The sequence below is a fragment of the Asterias amurensis genome, chromosome 13, assembly GCF_032118995.1.
Source record: "Asterias amurensis chromosome 13, ASM3211899v1".
Classification (NCBI taxonomy): domain Eukaryota; kingdom Metazoa; phylum Echinodermata; class Asteroidea; order Forcipulatida; family Asteriidae; genus Asterias; species Asterias amurensis.
This window is the reverse complement of record NC_092660.1, coordinates 488807-501312: the sequence shown is the minus strand read 5'-3', so window position 1 is coordinate 501312 and position 12506 is coordinate 488807. Positions and strand designations below refer to the sequence as shown.

The 12506-nt window shown below is 38.1% G+C and overlaps 2 protein-coding genes across 6 annotated transcripts in view; one reads left to right on the top strand and one right to left on the bottom strand.

Annotated features, from left to right (window-relative positions):
• The window catches only part of LOC139946618 (KICSTOR complex protein SZT2-like), a 77660-nt gene that overhangs the window by 28086 nt on the left and 37068 nt on the right, over positions 1 to 12506 (top strand). For all 4 annotated transcript variants that reach the window (XM_071944339.1, XM_071944338.1, XM_071944337.1 and 1 more), the window contains exons 28-32: positions 378 to 510; positions 1464 to 1727; positions 1957 to 2224; positions 2429 to 2492; positions 2785 to 2973. In XM_071944339.1, the coding sequence (XP_071800440.1) occupies positions 378 to 510; positions 1464 to 1727; positions 1957 to 2224; positions 2429 to 2492; positions 2785 to 2973 (918 nt within the window). The remainder of the gene's footprint in view (positions 1 to 377; positions 511 to 1463; positions 1728 to 1956; positions 2225 to 2428; positions 2493 to 2784; positions 2974 to 12506) is intronic.
• LOC139946620 (transmembrane protein 179B-like) lies at positions 2998 to 12484 on the bottom strand. 2 transcript variants are annotated; one of them, XM_071944341.1, is made up of 6 exons: positions 12378 to 12484; positions 10599 to 10726; positions 8799 to 8986; positions 7565 to 7702; positions 7116 to 7197; positions 2998 to 5690 (listed from the first exon to the last, which is right to left on the bottom strand). In XM_071944341.1, exons 2-6 carry the CDS (start codon positions 10698 to 10700, stop codon positions 5544 to 5546), a joined length of 657 nt encoding a protein of 218 aa, XP_071800442.1. In that variant the 5' UTR covers positions 10701 to 10726; positions 12378 to 12484; the 3' UTR covers positions 2998 to 5543. The 2 variants fall into 2 exon arrangements, with proteins under 2 accessions (XP_071800442.1, XP_071800441.1); XM_071944340.1 differs by lacking the exon at positions 12378 to 12484 and having other exon boundaries at positions 10599 to 10884.

Here is a 12506-nt window from a genome sequence, read left to right as displayed (position 1 = left end):
CTCCCACTAGCGTAACAGAAATCAGTGATCAAATTTGTTAAATACAAGTAAGATTTTAAACTTTGCATGGTGGAAATACAATATAGTAAGGTTTGTGGTAACACCATGAAATATGTAACCAGCTCCAATTCCCACCTTCGTGCATCCCCTAGTTAATCCGCATTATCAGTACTTAAGCAGCATGCAGCATCAGAGTCCAGCTTTCTCCAGAAGACAATCAGAGCATACAGATAAAAACCTTGAGTCGAAACCAACAGTTCTTTTCAGAACCACCCCAACTCATTTAGAGATTATCATTACATGGTGTTACCGCAAACCTTACTATATTAAATAAAACATCTTGTGTTGTTTTTTCCTGATTGAATATTGTTGTTTAGGTGGATGTTATCTTTGAGGAAGAAGCTGAAGATGATAAATTAGACGTTGAAGTGACAACAGCTCCAGAGGGTGAGGCAGACAAGTTACGATTGAGAGTCATGTCGGAGGAAATCCCATCAGAGCAAATGAGCAGTAAGGCAATATGATTGACATCTAAATTCACCCACAAAGCTTTAAAGGGTTTTGGTAATACAAACATCACAGTTAAATATATATATTAGTTAATTATATTACATACATCTTCATTCACAGTGAGTTGGGATTCATGTCATGGCCAACAACTCAAAACCTTCTAAAGGCACCCTTCAGTGGCAACATGCTTACTAGTTAACTGTTTTTTTTTTTTTTAATATCGTGGTACCGCCCCTCTTGACGGTATAGACCCCTTGCAATACACGCAGCGTACCACATGTGCCTATTCTGGGTGTCATTTTGTGTGTCAAAAGCGTATACAAACATGCACAAAAGAGAGTTGATACCCCAAATTACGCGCATTGTTCGGAGACGCATTTTGTGGGGTGTGAGCTACGTTGAGGTCACGCGCACGTTTTTACGCACAGAGAACAGCTATTGTCCAATGATCTACCTCCTTTTGTGAGTGTGACGTCAAATGCAATGTGTCTATTGATAAATTGATTAATTAGTTTGACGCCAATGTGTGTAAAGCACTGAGTAGTCAGTACTTCCCCGTGTCCTATTAAAGAAACCCACAGGCATATTACGCTGGTGGGATTCGAACCCACAACCTTTGAAAATCTAGAGTAGATGTCTTACCAGTAAATAACCGAGATTGCCCGGTAGCTAGTGGCAGTTCAAATTCTGCACCAGTAAACTGTCTCTCTGAGTTACTCAGCTAGGGTCGAAACGTCAGGTCAACTATTTTTGGCATTCGTACTCTGGTTGATAACGACTTTGCAACAGCAAATTCTGTTTTTTCCCATCCTATGTTCTTAACCTTGCTTACAATCTATCTTTTTAGCATTGGCTGAAAAAATTTGATTTGTGGTGTATACATTTACATGTATTCGGTTGATTTTGATTTTGATGTTAATTTTGTTATTTGATTTGTGTGTTTGATTTCAAAGTAACTAGTTATACAACAGGAGAAGAGGAAATGCCCATTCCAGAGAATAAAATCAATTCCATCGTTGACGTCTACCAGTCGTCATTACGGAGAAGCCAAAGGGACTCCGATAGAGGCAGTGATTATGAACAAAGCACCTCCACTGAATCAATTATGGGTAGCTATGAAGAAGAGATGACACCCCTATTTGTTCACTTGGTATGCTCCGTCAAGCTGAAGGATATTGTTGGCAATATGACACGAAGGACTATACCAACATGTTTAGGTGGGTGAATTTTCTATGAAATTTATGGAGGGGGGGTGAGGGGCTTTTTGGGAGTGGGGAATTGTCAGAAGAAAATATTTTTACAAAAATCAGAGAAGATTCCCTAAAATTTGACTTTAATAAGAATGGCCAATAGTTATTGGCCTGACGTTTCAAACTCAATTGTTTCAAATGCATGAAACGTGGTTTTAATTAATTTGGTTATTAATTTCTTTGAAATATTCTTTAGGACACCTCATTGACTGCCTTGAAAGTCCGCCAGATGAAGAAATTGACCCTGCCGACCTCTCTGTGACCCTTGACCTGATCTGCTTGACGTTGCCCTCTGAGCTAGACAATGATGAGGAGGAGATAGATGATGACTATGCCGCTAGGAGGAGAGAGGTTTCCATGACGGAGTCTTCCCCTCCTCAATCTCCTGATCTACATGAGGATAGTCCGTTTACATCAACGAGTAACGGAGAAATCTCTGGACTGGATGAGATGGATAATGGCTGGTAAGTTAAAAGCTCGGCCGACGATTTCACCAAACTCTTCCTAACTTAGGATTAGTCTTAGGACGATATAATTTCTGTATCCACGGCCGTTAGGACGCATTGAACCCATCCTTACTCTTCCAAACTCGGATTTTGTAATTGAATTCCAAATGTGTGTCACCTATTTTAAATATTAAAAAATTTCATGTTAATTTGTATTTTTAGTTGTGAAATCCTCGGCAGTCTCCCAGAGGAGCAGATAAACGCCATCCACAAAACGGAGGATGAGGTAAAGGACACGTAAAATTAGTCTTGAAATCACTCTTAAAGGGCACTCTAACAATGTTTTATATTATCAACAGCTCTCCTTTGCTCGTTTCTAATTTAGTTGTTATGCTTACAATTATTTTGAGTAATTACCAAAAGTGTCCACTGCCTGTAAATCAATCAAGAGCAGTAAATGAAGGGGCTGGACTGTGGAGGAGATTGTTTGCTAAGTGCAGAAATGTTGGTTTCAAACTTGAAACTTCAATAGCAGAAACAACAACCCAACTGAGTAAACAATTGTTTTCTTATGACAGATCAAATGGCTTCTTAAGGATGAGATGGCATCTGCCATGCATCACATTTTCCCGGTTACCGTGGAAACCCTATACATGGTAGCACAGCATGTTAGGGACTCATTTCACGACAAGCCATCTTGTAAAGCGACCGAGATCCCTCTTCAGTTTGTCTTTGGTCCTGAGCAGAGCTTGGCTAAATTCACAGAGGTGAGTCTTTCTATTTTTCTTTCTGGCATTTTATTTCAATCTTATCGTACCTCATACATTACCTCATACCTTATACCGCATGATCCTTTTTAACACCATAAAACCAAACTGCAATTTTATCACATTAAATTTGATCTTTTAGTCACTAAACAAGTAATTACATATTATAATACTACACTCCCATAAGTACTGTTTAAATTATTTATTAAATACCATGAAATTAGACTAGGAAACTAAATGAATTTATGTACACATAGCTCTGTCCCGTTTAATTACAACCCTTTACAGTATCTTTTCCAAAAAGACGCAAGTTTGGCCTCTTGTCTAAAGTCAATAACCAACAAAGTTTGGCTCAATTTCAGAAAGGCATTTATACAAAAAAATAGTTAAGGCATTTCCTTTTTATTTCACAAAGTAAGTTTTTTTTTAATAACTAAAGTTATGGGTTTCTCGATAGATAATCAAATAATTCTAGGGATGGGATACCTCATAATATACCCCTTTTTAAATATTTTGTTTGTAGTTGAAATATTTGCATTTATACAAGGCTTTATTTTCCCATAACCTGTTTGCAGCTACTGTTTAGTTAAACCTCATATCTGCAGTCTGTGTATGTACAACCAAAACAGTTTTTTTCAGAAAAAAACTGTTATAAAAAATAGTAGCAGCATTTCCCTTTTATGGTATCGTTCAATACAAAATATGCTTTTAAACACATTATAACAGTTAATCGGTAGATAGCAAAATAACTCTAGAGATGGGTTTCCTTAAAATATTGATTCCCTCAAATTCCACTATTTAAATACAAGAAAGGTTTCTGATTCACAACAACCCCAACTCATTTCAGGGATTAGAATTTTTGGCTGAATTCAGACTTTTTTCCCTTCCTGGTGAAGAAAATTGATAATATTTTGTCCACAAATAAAGAAAACCTGCCCATTGGTCTTCTTCTCTAGTGCTTTGTATACTATTTTCAAAAGCTCCAAATTTCCTATAACCCCAGGGGTTAACAAATGGCATCATGGAAGTGTAGTGGCCGAGCGGTTAAGAGCACCGAGATCAAAGTCTGGTGTTTCTGATCAGCAGAGTTCGGGTTCAGATCCCCAGCCATGACATTTGTGTCCTTTAAAAGCAAGACACTTAACCATTGCTTCGTTCTTCAGATGGGGCGTAAAGCTGTTGGTCCCATGTGTTGTGTAACGCATGTAAAAGAACCCAGTTCACTTATCGAAAAGAGAAGGAAGTTTGCTCCAGTGTTCCTGGCTGTGGCTGCTGGATGTGCCGATAACACCTTGTAAACCCTTATAAGGTGCTACATAATTGGGTCTCAGAATCCATCACTGCAATAACATATCTTTCCGAGAGTTTGTATATACTTGAGTATATAAGACTTTGATATTATTTCAACATAGCTTTGAATTTGTATCCAAGTTTCAGACTTTTTCGTTAGTACTGACTCTCACCCCTGTCATTTAGAGACTATCATTACATCGTATTACCGCACACCTTTACTAAAGCGTGTTTACACCATGCAAAGTTTCAAATCCTACTTTCTAAATAATTTGTTTATAGTTGACATATTTTCACTTATACAAAGTTTTAGTTTTCCATCACCTTTTTTGCAGTGACTGTGCTAGCTTCATTTGTTGGGGATACAGAATATAATTTGGTTTTTCCCCTTACACTCATGTGTATTAAGCACATAACTATATTAGGGAATATAGCATTGTAACCCAAAGACATGAATACACCTTTGTAGAGAAGATGATGAAGAAATGTCAGATTAAGATGGCGTGAGAAAAGCTATGCAATAAAGTTGGGATTGGAAACCCAATCCACATGCAAGGCTTTGGTTCAAAGTGGATCAAAGTCGACTGTCAACAAGGGTGAAAGGCAGGGTAAGATAAAATTATGATTTAAGATTTGTTCACAATATTGACTTTGGTCACAACTCAAATTACTTTAGGGGAGATGAGCATGCATACATGTATGTGCCAAACAAACATCTATGAATCAAAAATTAAATCTTGACACTTTGGCGCTTTGTTAGTTTCTTCTGAAATAAAAACCACTTCCACAATAGTGGGCTATAGGGACCTAGACTGTTCCTGTCTCCTCTATAACAATAAAAACAAAACAAATTAACATAAAAAAACTGTTTTTTATCTTGTACTTCTACATATCTCTGACTAGTTACTTTAGAATAGAACTTACGCAGTGCTCTATTGTTGGGTATTTTTTTCATGCAGTTTCACTAATAGTGGCTTCTTATATAGCCTGCATATCCGTCACTCAGTGACACTCCAGGTGCTTTTACAGTATTTTCCTGCAAGGTACAAATGTTATGTCGGACTACGGTTGAATCATGAGACCCTCATTACATAATTGTAGCTCACCAATGGTTTACAAGGTGCTGTGGCGCATCTATGCCGGCGATCAAACCAGGCACACTGGGTTGAGTTGTAAGAAATTGTTCTTTACAATCTAAATACATGTACATGGAGAATAGAAAAACGAAAAACTGTGTGTGGAAATAAAACAGACATTCCGATGGGACCTAAGAGAGTAATTCACACTGGACCAAGAGCTGGGACAGTTTTGACTGCCTTGGGGTCTTGGCGACGTTCATGTGGTCTTTGTCTCTTGTAGGTACAGTGACTAACAATACTGAGCAGTGTCATCGACAGCCACAGCAACACTCCAATCCAGGATACGCTCTGCAAAAACAAAAGCAAAACATTTTCCCGGTCCTGACACTTGTGTCCTTTGAAAAGCAAGATTCCATGATTTGCATCGTAAAGTTGGGGAGGTAGTGCTTTCTTTTCTACCAGCCAGGCTTCTGATGAATGATACTCAAGCCTATCCGTTTGGACTGTTGAGGGGGTAACCCTGTTTCAGCCCCAGGAGTAGGTGGCAACGGCCCCTGACACTTGTGTCCTTTTAAAAGCAAGACACTTAACCATGATTGCTTCGTCAAGTTGGGGAGGTAGTGCTTTCTGCTCTACCAGCCAGGCTTTTGATGGATGATACCCAAGCCTACCGGTACATCCGTTTGGACTGTTCAGGGGTGTAACCCTGTTTCTACCCCAGGAGTAGGTGGCAACGGCCCCTGACACTTGTGTCCTTTTAAAAGCAAGACACTTAACCATGATTTGCTTCGTAAAGTTTGGGAGGTAGTGCTTTCTGCTCTACCAGCCAGGCTTCTGATGGATGATACCCAGGCCTACATCCGTTTGGACTGTTAAGGGGGTTACCCTGTTTCAGCCCCAGGAGTAGGTGGCAACGGCCCCTGACACTTGTGTCCTTTTAAAAGCAAGACACTTAACCATGATTTGCATCGTAAAGTTTGGGAGGTAGTGCTTTCTGCTTTACCAGCGAGGCTTCTGATGGATGATACCCAGCCCTACATCCGTTTGGACTGTTAAGGGGGTAACCCTGTTTCAGCCCTAGGAGTAGGTTGCAACGACCCCTGGAAAAAATAGTTGATTGTAGCCCACACCTTGAAGGGACCTTTAGTGCTTGTGTGTCTGACGACTTGCATAAAAAAAAATCAAGTAATAAATAAATAAAATTAAACAAATATTGATACACATTCAAGATCAATCGTAGCTCTTTGATCCAAGTCCCTTACACTTTGTTTCTTACAGGATTTGAGGCATTGCATGGTGAGGTATCAATATATATTTGGTTTGCGGTAACACCATGTGTGTATCTGCTTGCCAGGTAAAGTTTGTTCTTAGAGAACTGTCTTGCTTTATTCAACTACCGCGGAGTAGATTGTTCGGGTGTTCGGGAGAATTCTCAGTTCTGAAAAGAACTGTCCTGCTTTTTAACTATTACCTGGGCGGATGTATAGAAATAGGCTGGGATTAATACTTTAGCTTATAGGATCGTAATTAACTGTACTACCGCGGAGTCAGTTCTTGGATTGGTCTCAACGTTTCAAGTCATCATCAGGAGACTGAAGAGGTGTGCGAGAAGTGGGCTTATTTATAGGGGTTCAGAGGATCCAGTGTAAGTCAATCAATGTTTTGATTGGTTGAGTGGTTGGCGGGCTCATCAAGGCTTTTGTTAGGGTTGCCCATTGTGTGAGAAACCCCTTGGGTGTAGTGGTTTTGTTTCTTCTTGAATATGTTACCCACCTCAGCTACTTTCATGTTGTCATAAAAGTGTGCTCCGTTCTCACCGGTGAACCAAGTTATTGACTTTTGAAATGTTCTGCATCTGTAAAAAAAAAAACCAAAACATGAGTAGCATTATCCAACAAGTTTCTCACCATTTAATAGAAGTTAAATTTGCACCGGGGATGAAGAATATTCATTTTGGTTTGAAATTACCCATGTACACCGATGTGTGTTAGCACTGTATTGACCCAATTCACCTGACGTCATCATGAGAATAATCTTGGATGCCCCATACTGGTTGGCAATGCTACTGTGCGCATTTTAGGCATAAACCTATTGACCACCAAAATGGTGAGCGTGGCACAGTCGTCGCGTGTGACAGGCGTGCAAGGGGTCAATTCTCAGTACAATTGGGCCCTGATGCGGGGGTCAGATGGATTGGGAGCTATGAATAATTTCAAACTTACTCTGTTACTGTGGTGTAAACGGCTGAGAGGTTTCCACAGAATTTGTTAAGCCCAACACTAACAAGACAGGCTTCAATCAGCATAAAGAATGTCATAGCCCCAAACACGATACTGATGATTAACCGCCCAAGCGTCTTGCTATAGATGATACATGAAGAAACAAACAGTAATACGACATTAATACAATTATGAAGTGCATATAAAATAAGCATCAATGAGGAAGTTTTATATCAAATGATGGAAGCTTTAAGGCACTGCTGTCGATTTCACAAAACTCTTCCTAACTTAGGATTAATCTTAGGACTTAGGACGAGTCCCAACCCTGCACTGTAGCATGCAGACCTTAAGATTAATCCTTCGTCCTAACTCGAGATAAGACGAGTCCTAACTCTTTGTGAAATCGCCAGCTTGACACGTTAGGTAATTGTCAAAGACCTGTATTCTTATTTGGTGTATCTCAACACTATGCATAAAATAAAAAAATCTATGAAAATTTCGGTCATCAAGAGTTACTAGAGAAAAATGAAATAAAAACACCCTTGGTGCACAAATTTGTGTGCATTAGATGCCTTATAAAAGTCTTCAGGCCTGAAGTCTTTTAATATTTGAGTGAAAAATTACCTCAAAACTAAGTTACTCCAGAGGGAGCCGTTTCTCACCATGTTTTACACTATTGCTCCTATTAAGTTTCTATGCTAACAATTATTTTGAGTAATTACCAATAGTGTCCAGTGCCTTGAACTTTGCTCTTGAAGGCCCATGACAATTTCCCTCTGGTAAGGGGTACCTCTCTCATGAAAATGTAAACTCGTATTTTCCGCACACAAAGTGGTGTTCTAGGCTTTTCTTTAACCCTAGCCCTCCGCAGGGATAGCTATTTTCTTAGAAATTGACTAGGATTGGCAATTCAAGGGTGATAGGTCAGCCAAAGTATCTCACAAACTTCCCAGGAAATTTCTCCAGTGTCAAAAGGGCTAAATACAGGCATGATATTTCTCCTACCTAGTGTGATTTCTGAGTTTTTGCCCATACACAAATTTAAACAGACTTCTAAAAAACAAAATAGCTTTGAAAGTCTATGAGAGCTTACACCAGTACATGTAGATCATTCTTTGTACTAAATAAAATGTTTATATTTTTTTCAAGGACCAAATATCATGCCTTTAAAGAGAAGAACCAATGTAATAATCTGTTTGAAGAGCAAAAGTGTACTTTAATGGCTGGTTAGGCTTACATGTCATACTTGCCACTGCAAAGCACCAGTAAACGATACACTCCAAATACAAACGCTAGAAGCAAAGCCACTATTTGAACGAGCATGCAGTAGTTACATCTTGACATCCCAGAGTACTGAACCGAAATGGTTGTATCAGTAATTTCCGTAACGCCAGCTCTCAGTATACACTGAGATCCAAATTGATTCTGTAATCGAATAAATTAATGTGATCAAATCAGACAGATTTTGTTCAAGTAAATGCAATTCTTATCATTATTCAAATTAAAGGGTCTGTGTACTTTTTCCTAACTCAAAACACAATGTCCACAGATTTACATTAAACTTACACAGTTTGTAGATAATGATAGTAGAAAGCTGAACCCGTGAAATGTGAAAACAAATAATTTCCGTCTCAGTTTTAGCCTGTAAATTGTATTAACCAGCTATGCTATGCTTTTGTAGTTCCATTGGTCTTGCTCTTTCCAGCGCTTTGATCTTGATGTAAAGGCGCTTTATAAATATTTAGTTGTATGTATGCTATGATTATGGTGTAATACCATAACTGGTTACTGGGATTTTACATGCCAAAATAATTTTCGTCATTAGACAAAAATTATTTTGTGACTTATTATACTCATTTCACAAAAACTGCAACACCTCATAGTATAAAAAAAGTAATATTTAAAGGGAAGCTTTCTTCTATCATTAACTTCAAACTGTCCAAGTTAAATGCAAATCTGTGGACATTTTGAAAAAGTACCCAAATCCTTTAAAGGGTTTGGGTACTTTATGTACGACACAAAACACAAACGCCCACAGATTTACAACAAACTTACATGATCTTAAGATAATGATCATAGAAAGCTTTCCTCAAAATACTATTAATAATATAATTTATAACAATAAACAGTGTTTATATAGCACTTTTTACACCCGAGGGCTTCTCAAAGCGCTTCCAACATTATTACCCCTGGTCACTGGGTCTGTAATTAGAAAATAATTCCTATTAAAAACTATCGAAGTTCCTTGGGGAATATACAGCCGAGGTACTGTAGTTTTTGAGAAGAGAGTAGAACAGTTTCACCAAAATAGCGTCTGTCAGTGAAGTTGGGGTCAAGGGATGGTTGCGGTTAACCCATCCAAGATGCAATCAGTTAACCATTCTTTGCTTCTGTCAGTGTGAATGCTCTTATATAATCTGACACACCTATCCCCCGATAACTTCTACTAATCTTTACACTATATACATACATGTAGGTTTAGGGTATATAGGGCTAGGGTCAAGAAGGAAATTCATTGAAAGTGTCCAAACGTGTGTGGAACATCTCTCAGAAATGCACTATATATTTCACACAACACCCACATACTGTATAGATAATGTGTTACACCAAACATGAATATATTTGTTTTCAATAAGTTGTATGTCCTAAGTATACATGTACTACAGATGTGAGACCAATCATGATAGTGCCTGTAATGCCACACCCAGTTCTGACAACCCTATCTCCCGATAACTTCTACAAATTTATTTAGGGTCAAGAAAGAAACACATTAAAAATGTCCAAACATATATGTGTGGAACGTCTCTCAGAAATGCATCGTCAAATGCACTGAACATTTTACACAACACCCACATATTACACCCAACAGGAATATATTTAATAGATGTTAAATTTGCATCGGGGATAAAGAATATTAATTTTGGTTTATACCCATACACCGATGTGTGTTAGCACTGTATACTCAGTACTTTCCCGAGTCCTGAGGAATATATTTGTTTTCATTAAAGTTGTGTCCTTACTCTATGAGTATACATACCGAAGTGAGACCAATCATGATAGCACCAGTAATGCCACACCCAACAGCAACCAGTAGAATACAAATCTCCACCACACTCAGTATTTTACCCAAAACGGCCATGTTGAACTATAGTGACTGCACCTCTCCTACATGTGTGTGTTACAATACACTGGTATTAGTCCCTGGTAGGCCCCTACTGTATACAGATCTATGCACAACAGGAAGTTTAGTTTCATTTTCATTGCATTCACAGAAACCCATAAAGCAAGGTTTTGTGCATGCTGTTTAGAAACCCATGAGTGCATGACAACAGTGTGTGGTATGCTTTGTTTATTATACATGTACTCAGAAATACCAGGGGGCAATGTTCATCAATCGCTTGATTCTTTATTCACTCTAACTTAAAGGCACTGGGGTTGATTTCACAAAGAGCTAAGTTTAATTTTATATAGCTGCAAATCAATCGCAGTTGTGATGTCACAATAAAAATTACCATGGTAATACTGACAATTTGTCTTGGGACAAGTTTTATTGCTTTGTGAAATTGGCCCCTGGACACCTTTGGTCAAAGACCAGTATTCTTACTTGGTGTATCCTAACATTTGCATAAAGTAACACCTGTGAAAATTGGGCTCATATTTTTGTTTATATTATGCAAGAAAATTATAAAAGAAAAAACACCCTTGTTGTACAAATTTGTGTGCTTTCAGATGCCTAAAAATGCTTCAGGCCTGAAACCTTAATTAATAGTTGAGTGAGAATTTAGTATCTCACTCATTCACTCACTCGGTCGCTCAAATACAAGCTCGGGAAGCCATTTCTCACAATGTTTTATACTATCAACAGCTCTCCATGTATTGTTACCAAGGTTTCACTTTCAAGGTTTATCTGTTTCCACAGTAACAAATCTAATACAGGCAATGATATACATGTACGTATGTTATTGTACACTGAAGTTCTGTAAACTAATTATTGTGAATAATTTTGAACCATTAGTGGTCAGAGCCTTTAATTGCACATCATCCGATACTACCAGCTGCATGAGGTTATTATAATATTGTGTGCATCAATTCATCATCTATCAACCTACATTTATAATTTATTATTTAAGTTAACATCAAACAGCGCAAATGTGTTTTGTAGTATGCAAATCATCAGCTTTCTCCAATACATGTAACACTACAGTTAAAATACTTCAGGGTAGTGCAGGGTAGGTGTTTTATACTATGCAGAAACTATAATAAGTAACATGGATTGATAAATACTACTTAGTGAGGGGGGTTTAAAAAATAATATTGGTGTACTTTCTAAATATCAATGTTAAATAGTTCAATGAGCTGCATAATCTATATTAATTACTTCTTTGACCAAATAAATTCATTTATTACAGTACCATATGAATTTTTCATGTAATTTGAAACCATTATAGTGGTCTGAAATGACACTATGGTGCCATTTCCGCGCCATTTCCGGAAACACATTTAATGTAGGAAATGGTTTTTGATTTCACAGTTTAAGGAAAATTTAATAAATATTACAGGCTTGAGAGTTTCCTGCAGTTTGATGATTTCCTGCTTTGTGGAGGCTAAAGTAGAGCCTCGTCAAGTTTTGATCCCTCTTATTAACCACAAAAGGAAGCCCCTCCCCCCCTCCGGCACGCCTCGCCATGAGTTGGCCTTCGGTTGGGGTACTAACTAATAGTTAATTACGTAATGTTATGTTAACTTTCAAACAATTGCAGACTGCTGCCAAGCCAAACTAAAATAGAAAAATAGAAGAGCAATTAAATTATATTACCTTAGTACATGTTTATCTGGATGGCAAAGGATTATTAGCGCAGAGTTCTCTCTGGCCGAGTGTCCTGATGAGGTGTGGCTATTCCTTGCTGTATGGGTTTAGACACACTGCAACTGACCTTATCTAGCT